The sequence below is a fragment of the Saccostrea echinata genome, unplaced genomic scaffold (assembly GCF_033153115.1).
Source record: "Saccostrea echinata isolate AGI-Se365-2 ecotype Australia unplaced genomic scaffold, CSIRO_AGI_Sech_v1 ptg000047l, whole genome shotgun sequence".
NCBI lineage: Eukaryota > Metazoa > Mollusca > Bivalvia > Ostreida > Ostreidae > Saccostrea > Saccostrea echinata.
This window is the reverse complement of record NW_026889796.1, coordinates 234283-248258: the sequence shown is the minus strand read 5'-3', so window position 1 is coordinate 248258 and position 13976 is coordinate 234283. Positions and strand designations below refer to the sequence as shown.

The following is a 13976-nucleotide window of genomic DNA, read 5'->3' as shown; positions in this document are numbered from 1 at the left end:
AGTTATTTTTTATAACAAGAACAGCCTATTTGTCAGAAATGGCGAAATCTCGGAAATAGGATGGGTGGATAAGAATATCCTTTCCCAGAATGAGCATGGTGATCATCACCACCCGACTCCTCTGTCTAGGTAGCGTCGTTTATCCACTGTGGATAAAGTATGGGTGCCTTCTTTTCATCATATCTGATATGTTTAAAGTCCAAAGTAAACGATATTTTCAGGATTTGATAATTATATTATTGTTAAGATATTCAACTATTTTACTAATTGTAAATTGGCGATCTTTCATAACAAATTGCTCAACTAAGGACACATCTCTTTTCCCTTTCTTCACTAAAACAATCAATCAAATTAATGATTAAACTTCTGGCAAGCCTTTTGTCTTCATAAACCTTGTACAAATTATTATATGCTACTGCAAAGGAATTTCCAAGATATACGTTAAACTTTACAGCTATTTGTTCCTCGAGTACGACTGAGTCAACCATATTTTATCATAGGTCATCTACATATTGACGTCATTTTTACATTGTGACGTCACAAACATGTAGCAAAACTTTACATGACATCTGCTATTTATAGAACATGTATATGTCTATATGTGTGCCAAATTTCGTTTTGATAAGAATTGTGGTTTTGTAAATATAGGGTTAGTTCGCAAACTTTTTGATCACCCCTCGTATATAATCTTATCATTATTAATTTTACATCTTGTGAATGTGGAAAAATGTTATTTTTATTAATATTTGACATTATTTGTCTCAATTTTAGTTTGAAAAGTTTTAATTTGAAAACAAAGTGATACAATTAATTCATCAAATAAAAAAGTTAAGTGTAGTCTATTCTGAAAATGTAAAATAAAAGTTTTTTGTATAATGATTCTTAAAGAACTAAAGGAACCATGGTAAACTTCATAGTGTTCGTATTCGTTGCATTGCTAATGCACTGGTACCAACCTATCCAATGTCAACCACGTCCTGAATGTGCACCTGAAAATCCTAACCGACCCTCAGACTGCCCAATATGTCCACCAGAGGGATGCAGGTCCTCAACGATGGATACAGCTACACGTATACCTATGGAGAATGTCACATCTGCCTCAACAGACAATGCACAATGTAGGTTAATTACGGTTTAACATTCCGTGTTTGAAGCGAATTTATGTAATCTTTTTTTTAATATATTTTGCTTATAACTGACAGTTTATAACATTAAAACATGTATAATGTTCGTGGTATAGTTGAGAAAGACTTGGATACTTGGTCAAATATCAACATAACGTATAGATGATCATTTAAACCATTTCAAGGTGAAATGTATACTGAGCAAAATAAGTTAAGCATTTTTCACATAGGTATAATATTAAAATATTTTTCTTGAAAGTTTTTTTATGTTTTATCTAAAACTACATGTAATTGATATAAAGGTTATAAAAGACAAATATGTTTTTAAACTTTTGACTCTCGGGAACCATGTCTTCAAACGTAGTGACAATTCAACAATAAAATGTTATGCTCGAATGCCCACGGTTTGGGATGAATTTTCTCAGAAATCTTCTCAGGACCGCCCTTGTAAAACAAATCCAGTGAGAAATTGCAAAAAAGACTAATGGGAAAACGACCAGGATTTTCTGAGAATGGAGAGTCAACTGGCTAAAGGGATACAAACCGTTGGCTGCTCACAAAAAAGACGTTGTCCAACACTTGAATGTGCACCGTCCACTGTATGCCGACTTTTAAACCAATTTCGGAACACTTATTTATGTAACTAATCGGCAGCGCTCAGGTAAGGTAAGGTTCTATTGTTACAACGTCGAGATTGTTTCAGGCTGCTCCTCAGGTTCCAGACGAGTAACATTGCCGTGCTACTAGAGTGAGGTTAAACATGTGGAGTTAAAGCGCTATGTACAAGTTAAACAAACGGGCTACATTCCGCAAATTGACGAGCTCGAATTCGAAGGCCTCTCACTGCAGTACCAGTAACTCAACGTCATCCACAATCTCGCCTTGCATGGGCGAACAATCATCATCGCTGGATTGCAATGACAATAAAATGAGGTACAGTACCAACCAGACCCAACCCGACACAAAGCAGTCCCAGAGCAGTCCCGGGAACTGCTTTCTGGGACTGCTAAAGCAGTCCCAGAGCGGTCCCAGAGCAGTCCCAGAGCGGTCCTAGAGCAGTCCCACAGCAGTCCCATAGCGGTCCCAGCAGTCCCAGCGGTCCCAGAAAGCAGTCCCAGGAGTCCCAGAAAGCGGTCCCAGCAGTCCCAGTGGGCGGGGTTAATTAATTTAATGGGCGGAGCATACTCAGAAATGAGATTATCAATAAAGAATGTAACTATAAAAGGCAGTTGAAATTGATGATCATTTCTTTCTGAGTAGTATCAACAAATACTTACACGACAGTAATTTCTAAACTGCTAAGAAAATTACAGTACGCGTATAGAAATAAATAATAATTATTGAACGAAGAAGACATTCACACCCATTATTAACATGATTATTTCAACACAATTATTTAATATATTAATTTTTCACCAGAATAAATCAATGTCTTTATTTTCTGTGATTGATATTGGTTTTAGAATTTAATCATTTTTTTAAATAGAAAATTAAATTTGAATTGTTTATTTTCTACCAGAATTAGCTTTAAATAGATCTTATAGAGCAAGGCCAGTTTCCATACTATACTCTGAATGCATATTCCTAAGTTTTGGAGCATTTGAAAAATTCTTTGATAAATTTTACCGAGTATTATATTTCAGTCATGATTATTTTGAATGACTTGCCAATTTTATTATTAGATTCTCAGTTTTAAGTGTTTTATTATATAGATGTTCAAGTGTACATCTGTAAATCACGCGAATGGAACCCTCAGATTATATTGAAAATTAATTAGTCCCGAAATAAATTTATATACAATTATTGAAACAAAGATTTTTTTGCAGTACATACATGTAGATTGAAATTAGTGTCATTGTTGACCAGCGTGTTCAGTGATGTGTAACACTGATACCAAAGTAATTTGCATTGACTTTCTGCTAATTATGCCCAAAGGCGATTGAAACCTCAGGTGTTGACACCATTTTATACCATATTGTATTGCTTTTTATTTAATCGGCCAGGTAAACGCAAACAAAACAAATAAGATATAAGTCCATACTCCCGATATTTTCATATGTTTATTTTTTAAACAAATGTACTCTTTTAATAACTTGTTTAGAAATTAAAAACTAATTCATAAATAAATCCCCCAATAATTGTTCACATTGTTTATGTGAAAGAAGAATGGTAGAATAATTTTATTTCATGGTCATTAATAAATTATTAGGTTTTATTTGAGGGCGGTAAAAAATAGCATGGAGTACTCTTTTAAGCATGGTATTACATGTAGCTTTTTCAATTAAGAAAAAATCCAGTACTGTACATCCCTCTGAATATCTTACTGAAATGACAAGTTTGTTTGTTTGTTTGTTTGTTTTTTTTTTTTTTTGGGGGGGGGGGGTCTTTTTTTAATAGTGCTAATGCAAACTTTGAGTACATAATTTAATAGTATTAATTTATCAAATAGGCCTAGATAATTTTTTTTAAAATACCTGTATTGAAGTTTAATTCTAGGGATAAGAATCATCCCCTGACTTCCCTTTTTAACTACTATCATTTTTTAAAAATTAATTCTAGACTACAATTGTGTAAATTTACAGCCCCTGAAGACATTTACTTATTACATGCATAACTATCTCTACTTATTTAAATTTTGTAAGAAATACTTGTTTTTTTTTTAATTATTTTTATCTTAAACACCTCTCTGCAGAAAGTAAACAAAACAACAACAGGGAGCCTGCAAATTCAGAATACACAAGGGACGGAGCTATCTTGTCACTCAGAACCTTTTTCACGCACGAGTGAACAAAGCAGTCCAAGAAAGCAGTCCCAGGGACTGCTGGGACGGCTGGGTCTGCTTTCTAGAGCAGTCCCACAGCAGTCCCTAGCGGTCCCAGAGCAGTCCCACAGCGGTCCCAAAGCAGTCCCGGGGACTGCTTTCTGGGATTGCTTAGATGTCAGGTTGAGTCTGGTTGGTACTGTATTGTGTACTGATGAGATACTATTTAGCGTCGATTTTGCAGATGGAAGAGTTCTTGTTAGTAGACAAGAAAATGAGAGATAATGACCCAGAAAAATCATCGAACGTGACTGCTACGGTGGCGGTAGTGTTATTTTTTGGGGTAAAATATAAGCCAACTGGGTAAAACTGACCTTTTGACAAAAATTGAATATCAGATTCTAAGAGTTCATACTGTAATTATATCCTCGTTCCTTAAGTTTGTTATTTCCTTGTGCGTCGAGGAAATACGAGCATATTCAAAGACAACTCTCATCTGCACCCCATACAACATAAGACGTCCTCCAAAAGAATAATGTTGAGATCTTGGTTTGACCTGTGAGATCGGCAAATTTGTCACAATTTTAATACGTTATAGACATTATTGGTCGAGTCGACGTTTAAGACAGAGACATAACGTCAACAACGTATCGGAACAAGCTCTTGCTCAGCAGCGCGAGTGGAACCAGTTCACCATGCTTGAGATAAGAAAATCTATAAGAATGAGATGCCGTCCTATGGCTGTTATTGCTGCGAATTGATACAAAATAATGAAATTGAATGTGATTTTATATCCCGTACCCCTTTTCAATTTTATTTCTATCTTATGTAATTGCACAAGATTGTCGATTTGTCGAAGTTCGTTATGTGATGAAAACCCCACAATTCAATCCTTTAGTATGTGTTATTTTCAATATTTCAAGTGTTAAACTTTTTTTGCTCAATTTATTTTCTTAAAAGGTTATACTATGTGACATCCATTCACTTTACTATTCTAGACTGTATATTATCAAATTATGCTATTGTGATAATTGAAAGAAATTCTGTTTTCATTCAGTCCGGGGATTGACAACAGAGGAAATTTCAAAATTTTCGGCAAGTTCTTCTTACGGAGCATCAGTCAGAGTTCATACTGATTACCCCAGAGTGTAAGCCTTTAAATTACTCATTTACAATTTAAATATGCACTTCATATTAAGAAAATAGGTTGTTTTCTGGGCAAAAGAACTAAAGGTGTATATTGATGCGAATAACTGCATGAAGGAGAATAAATTAAACGTAAATTAATAAAATGGCATTTTGGAAGTTTTCTGTTGTAATCATAATTATATTGCAAAAAATATTTACTTTTAGAGAAAATATACACACATTGATCTGAATAAAAAGATAAGGTTTTATGTGCGTATGAGAAATAACATTGAATCTAATAAACAAACTTTCTAATGTAGATTCTTCATTACGGCGAGCGGTCTTCCTGACCATGAGACACAGAGAGTCAACCCAAACACTCCCACAGCTCAGAACTACAACATTACGATTCTGAAAAATCCCCAAATTGTACCAGTGCCGGGATGTGTTGGTCTGGGAATGATTGGGATTACACGAACTGGTGTGGCCATCTACAACCCTTTGGCAGGCGAGTTAACAAACGCTGTGGAGGGATCAAATCCCGAAACTTTTGATGAATGTGATGGACATGCAAGTCCAAATGGCGCTTATCATTATCATAAAATACCAGAAAGTTGTTTGTACAAAGGAGAAATTGATGAATTCATTGGAGTGGCTTTGGATGGTTTTCCTATCTATGGACCAAGGGTTGGACTGTCAAAGAACATTTCTGAAGCTGAATTGGACAAGTGTCATGGGAAATTTGTCAATGGAAGTTACAGATATTATGTTACAGAGAAATTTCCATATTATCTCGGTTGTTTCAAAGGACTTGTTGTTAATCAAGGAACTATTACTTCTTACAACTGTACTACAGACACATCACGTAAGTATGTTTTGTAGAGTTGACACATGTTTAATAAATTTTCAAAATTAAAATTCAATCTTACGAATAATTTGCATTATTTAACTAGGCAAAATTTGCTGCCACAAGAGACAGATGACTGGTTTTTATATTCCTTAATATTTTTAGACTGGAATATGGAAAAATATGGTTACGATTACTATCTTTGTCACTGTGTGAACTCTGGTCCCGGTGGAGGAGGTGGAGGACGTCGCCCGGAATGTGCCCCAGATAATCCAAATAGACCTCTAGACTGCCCGGAATGTCCTCCCGAGGGATGCAGATCAACAACAATGGAAACGGCTACTCGTCCCCCAATGGAGAATGTCACCACTTCTAACTCAAAAGGTACTAAACAATGTAGATTTCTTTTCTTCATGATGGTTTAAATCAAATTACACAATTTACATATATTCATCATGTCCATCGTTCATTTGGCTGAAATATTGCCGACTCGGCTTTAAACAATAACAATCATAATTAGTTATTTGATTAATTATAATTACATTTTAAAGTATTCTAAACACTCGCACTTAAAGTTGTATCAATATGCATTCATTGCCGTATACTTCAATGTATATAACAATATCGTACTAGGTTATGCAGTTATATTCTATTAATTTTGTTTATTATGTGATTGAATAATTCCTAGCTTTCTGATAAGCTAAGATCCAACATTGTAGGAATCATTCCAAGCTATGTTCACCTGCAGGCGCCCTTGCATATGAACACAACATTTTTTTTTACATTTGGCTTAATATAAATTGAGAACTTCTAAAATTTAAATAAGTTATGTTTACTTGCAAGACCTTAAATACCAAATGAACATAACATTAATTTATTTTTTCTTTTATTGGACTAAAAAGAAAAAAAAAACCTTTTACTATATAGAGTTATAGTCATGAAATGTTATATTTATCTACACCCGACTTTCAGGTGAACATAACAATTATCTTTTCTATATCGCCCCAAAAATAGATCAAGAAATCCCTAATTAATATAACTGGTTTTGCTTATTTTAATCTCCTTTCTCTCGCTGTATTGACTAGGATTTCATCAAATGTAAACAATTTTTAGAAAGCAAGGTTTGCTAAATGAATTAGTATCATTTAATCATTGAATCATATAATAAAACAATTATTGCTTTTTTTGTCAATATAATGATGATTAAGTCACTTTCAAAGTGCAATATTCATCTCACCCTTCGGACTCGGTAAATGTACTCCTCAGGTGGCTGCATCATTGTATTAACCTCAAAAACAGCAAAATTCATATAATAACAGGGGTGGTAGAAAACAAACATTCTGCTAAAACATTTTTTATTACGGAAGAGAAATAAGTTTCTTTATATTGTCGAACACAAAAGCAATTCCTGATTTAAATGTAGGAATATTTCTTTTGTAAATTTTTTACGCATATTTCTTAAAGTGCATGGACTGACGAGTGAAGAGATCTCAAAATTCACGGCGAGTTCAAAGTATGGAGCATCCGTCAGAGTTCACATCGATGACCCGAGAGTGTAAGGTTTAAATGAATCATTTTTTTCTTATGCAAGGAATCCATTTCTGTAGTGACTCAGGTCATTTCTTTTTTTTACTAAATACTTCCATAGAAAATACAAATAGTCATACAAAAAGAAAATAAAAGATAGAGAAGGATACAAAATAACTTTTAAAATAAGGTCTTTTAGATGAACATGTTGGTAATTTGACCATGATAGTAAAATGTACATTATTTATTACAATGTACATCGAATCAATTTGCTTATAGCATATTTAAAACGAAAAGCATTGCATTCTTTTCCTAATTCTTGCATAAAGATACAATATCGAAGTAAGAATTTATCTGCCTTTTTTGTTAGTGTCGAGTAAGAAATTTGGATGCATTGGAAAACATTTGTACATAACTTGTAGATTTCACATTTCGGCGAGCGGTCTTCCTGACCATGAGACACAGAGAGTCAACCCAAACACTCCCACAGCTCAGAACTACAACATTACGATTTTAAAAAATCCCCAAATTGTACCAGTGCCGGGATGTGTGGGTCTGGGAATGATTGGGATTACACGAACTGGTGTGGCCATCTACAACCCTTTGGCAGGGGAGTTAACAAACGCTGTGGAGGGATCAAATCCCGAAACTTTTGATGAATGTGATGGACATGCAAGTCCAAATGGCGCTTATCATTATCATAAAATACCAGACAGTTGTTTGTACAAAGGAGAAATTGATGAATTCATTGGAGTGGCTTTGGATGGTTTTCCTATCTATGGACCAAGGGTTGGACTGTCAAAGAACATTTCTGAAGCTGAATTGGACAAGTGTCATGGGAAATTTGTCAATGGAAGTTACAGATATTATGTTACAGAGAAATTTCCATATTATCTCGGTTGTTTCAAAGGACTTGTTGTTAATCAAGGAACTATTACTTCTTACAACTGTACTACAGACACATCACGTAAGTATGTTTTGTAGAGTTGACATATGTTTAATAAATTTTCAAAATTAAAATTCAATCTTACGAATAATTTGCATTATTTAACTAGGCAAAATTTGCTGCCACAAGAGACAGATGACTGGTTTTTATATTCCTTAATATTTTTAGACTGGAATATGGAAAAATATGGTTACGATTACTATCTTTGTCACTGTGTGAACTCTGGTCCCGGTGGAGGAGGTGGAGGACGTCGCCCGGAATGTGCCCCAGATAATCCAAATAGACCTCTAGACTGCCCGGAATGTCCTCCCGAGGGATGCAGATCAACAACAATGGAAACGGCTACTCGTCCCCCAATGGAGAATGTCACCACCTCTAACTCAAAAGGTACTAAACAATGTAGACTTCCTTTATTCATGATGTTTTAAATCAAATTTCATAATTTACATATATTTAATACATATATTTACTATATATATAATTATATTATATATTAAGTCCATTGTTAATCAGGCTGAAATATTGCCGACTCGGCTTTAAACAATAACAATCATAATTAGTTATTTGATTAATTATAATTACATTTTAAGTATTCTAAACACTCGCACTTAAAGTTGTATCAATATGCATTCATTGCCGTATACTTCAATGTAACAATATCGTACTCGGTTATGCAATTATATTCTATTAATTTTGTTCATTATGTGATTGAATAATTCCTAGCTTTCTGATTAGCTAAAATCCAACATTGTAGAAATCATCTCAAGTTATGTTGACCTGCACGCGCCCTTCCATGTGAACATAACATTTTTTTTTTAATTTGACTACATATAAATTGAGAACTTCTAAAAGGACTAGTGCACTTAAGCAATGCTTAATGGGCCCTTTTTCAGTGCCGTTTTACTTTAGAATATATTACCAAATTGTTCTTTTTGGTAATAGTTAAACACAAGTGGATATTTCTAATTAAAATCACGTTAAAACATCACCTAAATCAGCATGGATTTGAAACAAATGAAGATTTTTTAAGCCTATAGCTACCCCAAATCTGGAAAAGTCGTACCGATCCTATTTTGAGTTTCGTTTTATTCAAATCAAGGGGAGGAGACATTTAAATCGGACACTTGAACAATCTGATGGTAGATCATTCACGGGCGCGTTTGCCGAATGATACTTCTTGCGCTATTTTACCTGAGAAAAAATGAAGTTGTATAGATGCCTGAAGCCATAGTGATCAAACTAAGAAATTTGCATGCTTGCGTTTGAAATAATACAGTAAGTATTACCATTAGTTCCTTTAAATTTTAAAATGAAAAAAGTGTATTTAGGTGGCTTTAAATACCGGTATCATTGTCTTACGTGAATGTTAAAAATTTTTAACGCTTTTATGTATGATGACATTTTAACGACACAAAACTCTCCTAACCCTCTCGTGTTTCTTAAACCAAAACATACAAACTTACGACTTCGATATAATGATACGAAACGTGGCTATCTTTTACAGTGAGCACCTTTGAGGAATGTTTACCCGGGTAGAACTCACGTGGCTACCAGTATTTTAAATAATTTATTCCACGGGTGGGTTCAACATAGGTCATACAAGTAAATAGCTCTCGCTTGCTGTAGGAAAAACATTGAACTTTTCATACATTTTTAATGTTTTAAGTACAAGCCTAATCGTGTACAAATTTCCTACTTTCACACAAGTTTTATAAATATATATTGCGCTTTTTGTCATTCGCACAAGTTTGTACAACGTTAGGCTGACAGTAAACAAAAGCTTTGAAATGAATACCCATCCTCGATTTACTATAGAAAATCACGAATGTCGACTGACCACTACCACATTGTATGGCTTTGCTCTTTGTATATTCATGAATTTCAGCGATAAAATTTGTTGAATTTTATGGTTTAGATATCAATTAATGATCTGAGATGAAAAATTATGCTTAATTTGATTCTTCATTTTTTCACATTTCACCGGGGCCCATAAGTGCACTCGTTCTTTAAATGTTATGTTTACTTGCAAGACCTTAAGTACCAAATGAACATAACATTAATTTATTTTTTTCTTTTATTGGACTAAAAATAAAGAACCTCTTAATTTATAGAGTTATGAAATGTTATATAACATAACAATTATTATTTCTATATCGCATGAAAATTAGATCAAGAAATTCCAAATTAATACAACTGGTCAGGGTTTATCTCGCTGTGTTGATTAGGATTTCATCAAATATAAACAATCTAAAAAAAAAAAGCAACTTGCCAAGGTTTGCTAAATGAGTTAGTATCATTTAATCATTGAATCATATAATAAAACAATTATTGCTGTTTTTTGAGTCAATATAATGATGATTAAGTCACTCTCAAAGTGCAATATTCGTCTCACCCTTTTCGCTCGGTATATACTCCTCAGGTGGCTGAATCATTGTTTTTACCTCAAAACAGCAAAATTCATATAATAACAGAGGTTTTAGAAATCAAACATTCTGCGATAACATTTTTTAAGAAAAGAAAAATTGGTTTCTTTATATGTCGAACACAAAGGCAATTTCTGACTTTAATTGTAGGAATATTTTTTTTGTAAATTTTCTAACGTATATTTCTTAAAGTACATGGACTGACGAGGGAAGAAATCTCAAAATTCACGGCGAGTTCAAAGCATGGAGCATCCGTCAGAGTTCACACCGATGACCCGATCTTGTAAGTTTTATATGAATCATTTCTTTCTTATACAAGAAAACCATTTTTGTAGTGATTCATTTTCTTTACTAAATATTTCCGTAGAAAATACACAATAGTCACACAAAAAGAAAGTAAAGGGGAGAGAAGGATTCAAAATAACTTTTAAAATACGGCCTATTAGATGAACATGTTGGCAATATGACCATGCCAGTAAAATGTACATTATTTATTACTATCTATATATATATTGCTTATAGCATATTAAAAACCAAAAGCATTGAATTCTTTTCCTAATTCCTGCATAAAGATATACAGTGTAATATCGAAATAAGAAATTATTTGCCTTTTTTGTTCGTGACGAGTAAGAAATCTGGATGCATTGGAAAACATTTGTACATAACTTTTCACTAGATTTCACATTTCGGCGAGCGGTCTTCCGGACCATGAGACACAGAGAGTCAACCCAAACACTCCCACAGCTCAGAACTACAACATTACGATTTTAAAAAATCCCCAAATTGTACCAGTGCCGGGATGTGTGGGTCTGGGAATGATTGGGATTACACGAACTGGTGTGGCCATCTACAACCCTTTGGCAGGCGAGTTAACAAACGCTGTGGAGGGATCAAATCCCGAAACTTTTGATCAATGTGATGGACATGCAAGTCCAAATGGCGCTTATCATTATCATAAAATACCAGAAAGTTGTTTGTATAAAGGAGAAATTGATGAATTCATTGGAGTGGCTTTGGATGGTTTTCCTATCTATGGACCAAGGGTTGGACTGTCAAAGAACATTTCTGAAGCTGAATTGGACAAGTGTCATGGGAAATTTGTCAATGGAAGTTACAGATATTATGTTACAGAGAAATTTCCATATTATCTCGGTTGTTTCAAAGGACTTGTTGTTAATCAAGGAACTATTACTTCTTACAATTGTACTACAAACATATCACGTGAGTGTTTTGATTAAATCTTTAGAGTTTACAAGTATTCAATAAATTTTCAAAATTATGATCCACATTTACTAATTCCCGCTATCTAAGCAGGAAAAAATTTATTTGTGTCGATATTTTTTGTTTTTTCTATTCATGCAATTTGCTTTTATTGCAAACAAATGAAATTTTCGTATTTTGTTAGACTGGAACATGGAAAACTACGGATACGAATACTATCTCTGTCACTGTGTGAACTCGGGTCCCGGTGGTGGTGGAGGACATCGGCCAGAATGTGCCCCAGATAATCCAAACAGACCCTCAGACTGCCCACAATGTTCCCCTGAGGGATGCAGATCTACAACAATCGATACAGCTACTCGAGCACCAATCTCCACTACGAACAGGGTAGTCCTACCAAATGTTGTTGATGGAGACAATGCAGCTGGTCCTATAGTGGCCGAAATTTTGCCTTTTTTGTCTCTGTTTTCTGTCATTCTGTTGTCTCTTTAATTTGATTCTTGTTGTATGAGAGCGGATATTTCATCGCTATATTTCATAAAAAAAATGTTTATTAATTAATAAGTACATACATTGTTGAAAAAGCATTGTCAACCATGCTTTCGTTCATCATTTAAAACCGTGTAGTGTAGGTTTTTGTTTTGTTTTCCACAAATGATAAATAATCTCAGCAATGGAAAAAACTCTTTCCTGGCAGCTACCAGAGTGCTTTTAAAATTGTACCAAGGAGCTGGATTCCACTTTTACAATGCATTACCTTTAACAGCTAAGAGATCGATAATTTCTATATATTTATATATTTTGTAAAGCATTCCTTTTAAACAGTACTTAGGAGCTGGATTCCTTTTCTGTGCTAAATATGTATATTCTTATGATTAATGCAAAGTTTCATATTAATCAGGACAGGCACGTAGTATTGTTTTTGAAGGGGAAGGGGTGGAGGGGCAGCTAGAAAAAAACTGACAACTTAACTGGGAAACTTTGACCAATCCAGCAAATTCAAAGAATTGTGGTCCCCCACTTTCGGTGTCTAGTGGTTAGGATGCAATTATTTATAGCATATTGTAACTGTCTTGATTGTCCTCCCTGTTTTGTCTGTGCCTCATACAAAAAGACATAAATTATTGAATTAATAACAGCTATGGCGAAGATTAAAGCTTCTCAGAACTGCATCAAACTTCAAGATCAAGGTCGTGAGGTCAAATATCATTAAATAATCCGAAAGAACTTGTCACAGGTGATGCACTCATGTGAAAAAAATACGAAAAGCCTTATCTCTTCTGGAGCCAAAGTTAAAATGTTTGATAAGTATGTTAAAATTCTAGGTCAAGGTCATGAAATAAAAAAAAATGAAATATCATTTTGAAAGGTGTTGTCATATTAATGTACATCTTGATGCCCTATCTTCTCTCATTCAAAAGTTTACCAATGTAAAATTAATTTGAAAAAGGCTTTAGGTTAAACTTCAAGGACAACAAGGTCAGAAGGTTAAAAACCAGAGTACATTCTAAAAGTCGAGAGAGAGGTAATGCACATGTCAAATGTAAATGCCTTATCTTCTCTCAGTCAAAAGTTATCAGCAATGTTAATATTTTTTGAAAATTAAGTCATACTTCAAGGTCAAGGTTTTGGGATTAAAAAGCACATTTGAAAATGCTTGTCACAGGTAATACGCGTGTCAAATATGAATGTCCTATCTTGCTCCCTCAAAACTTATCAGCAAAGATATTATGTTTGAAAATTAGGTGAAACTTCAAGGTCACAGGGTCGAATATCAAAGCACGCTTGGAAATTTTTTGACACAATAATGCATGCGCACTTGTCTAATATGAACACCCTATCATTTCTCATTCAAAAGACATAATTTTGAAGATAAGTTCAAACTTGAAAGTCAAGGTCACGGGGTCAAAAATCATAGCATATTTAGAAACGTCTTGTAACAGGTAGTGGACAAGTAAAATATGATAGCCCTATCTTTTTTTTCATTCAAAAGGTATAA

At 34.0% G+C, this 13976-nt stretch overlaps 1 protein-coding gene across 1 annotated transcript; it reads left to right on the top strand.

Annotated features, from left to right (window-relative positions):
* The first annotated feature begins 894 nt into the window (after positions 1-894).
* On the top strand, positions 895-12469 carry LOC133202846 (uncharacterized). The gene is made up of 10 exons (XM_061338721.1): positions 895-1118; positions 4943-5033; positions 5334-5878; positions 6026-6244; positions 7325-7415; positions 7810-8354; positions 8502-8732; positions 10949-11039; positions 11433-11977; positions 12162-12469. Exons 1-10 carry the CDS (start codon positions 902-904, stop codon positions 12467-12469), a joined length of 2883 nt encoding a protein of 960 aa, XP_061194705.1. The 5' UTR covers positions 895-901.
* Positions 12470-13976: the final 1507 nt, after the last annotated feature.

Excerpts from the sequence above, each read along its gene's own strand:
- LOC133202846 (XM_061338721.1), top strand. The coding sequence starts at position 902 with ATGGTAAACTTCATAGTGTTCGTATTCGTTGCATTGCTAATGCACTGG. Across the intron at positions 8,355-8,501 it reads CTGTACTACAGACACATCAC|ACTGGAATATGGAAAAATAT; the intron begins GTAAGTATGTTT and ends TAATATTTTTAG. Across the intron at positions 11,040-11,432 it reads CACACCGATGACCCGATCTT|ATTTCACATTTCGGCGAGCG; the intron begins GTAAGTTTTATA and ends ACTTTTCACTAG.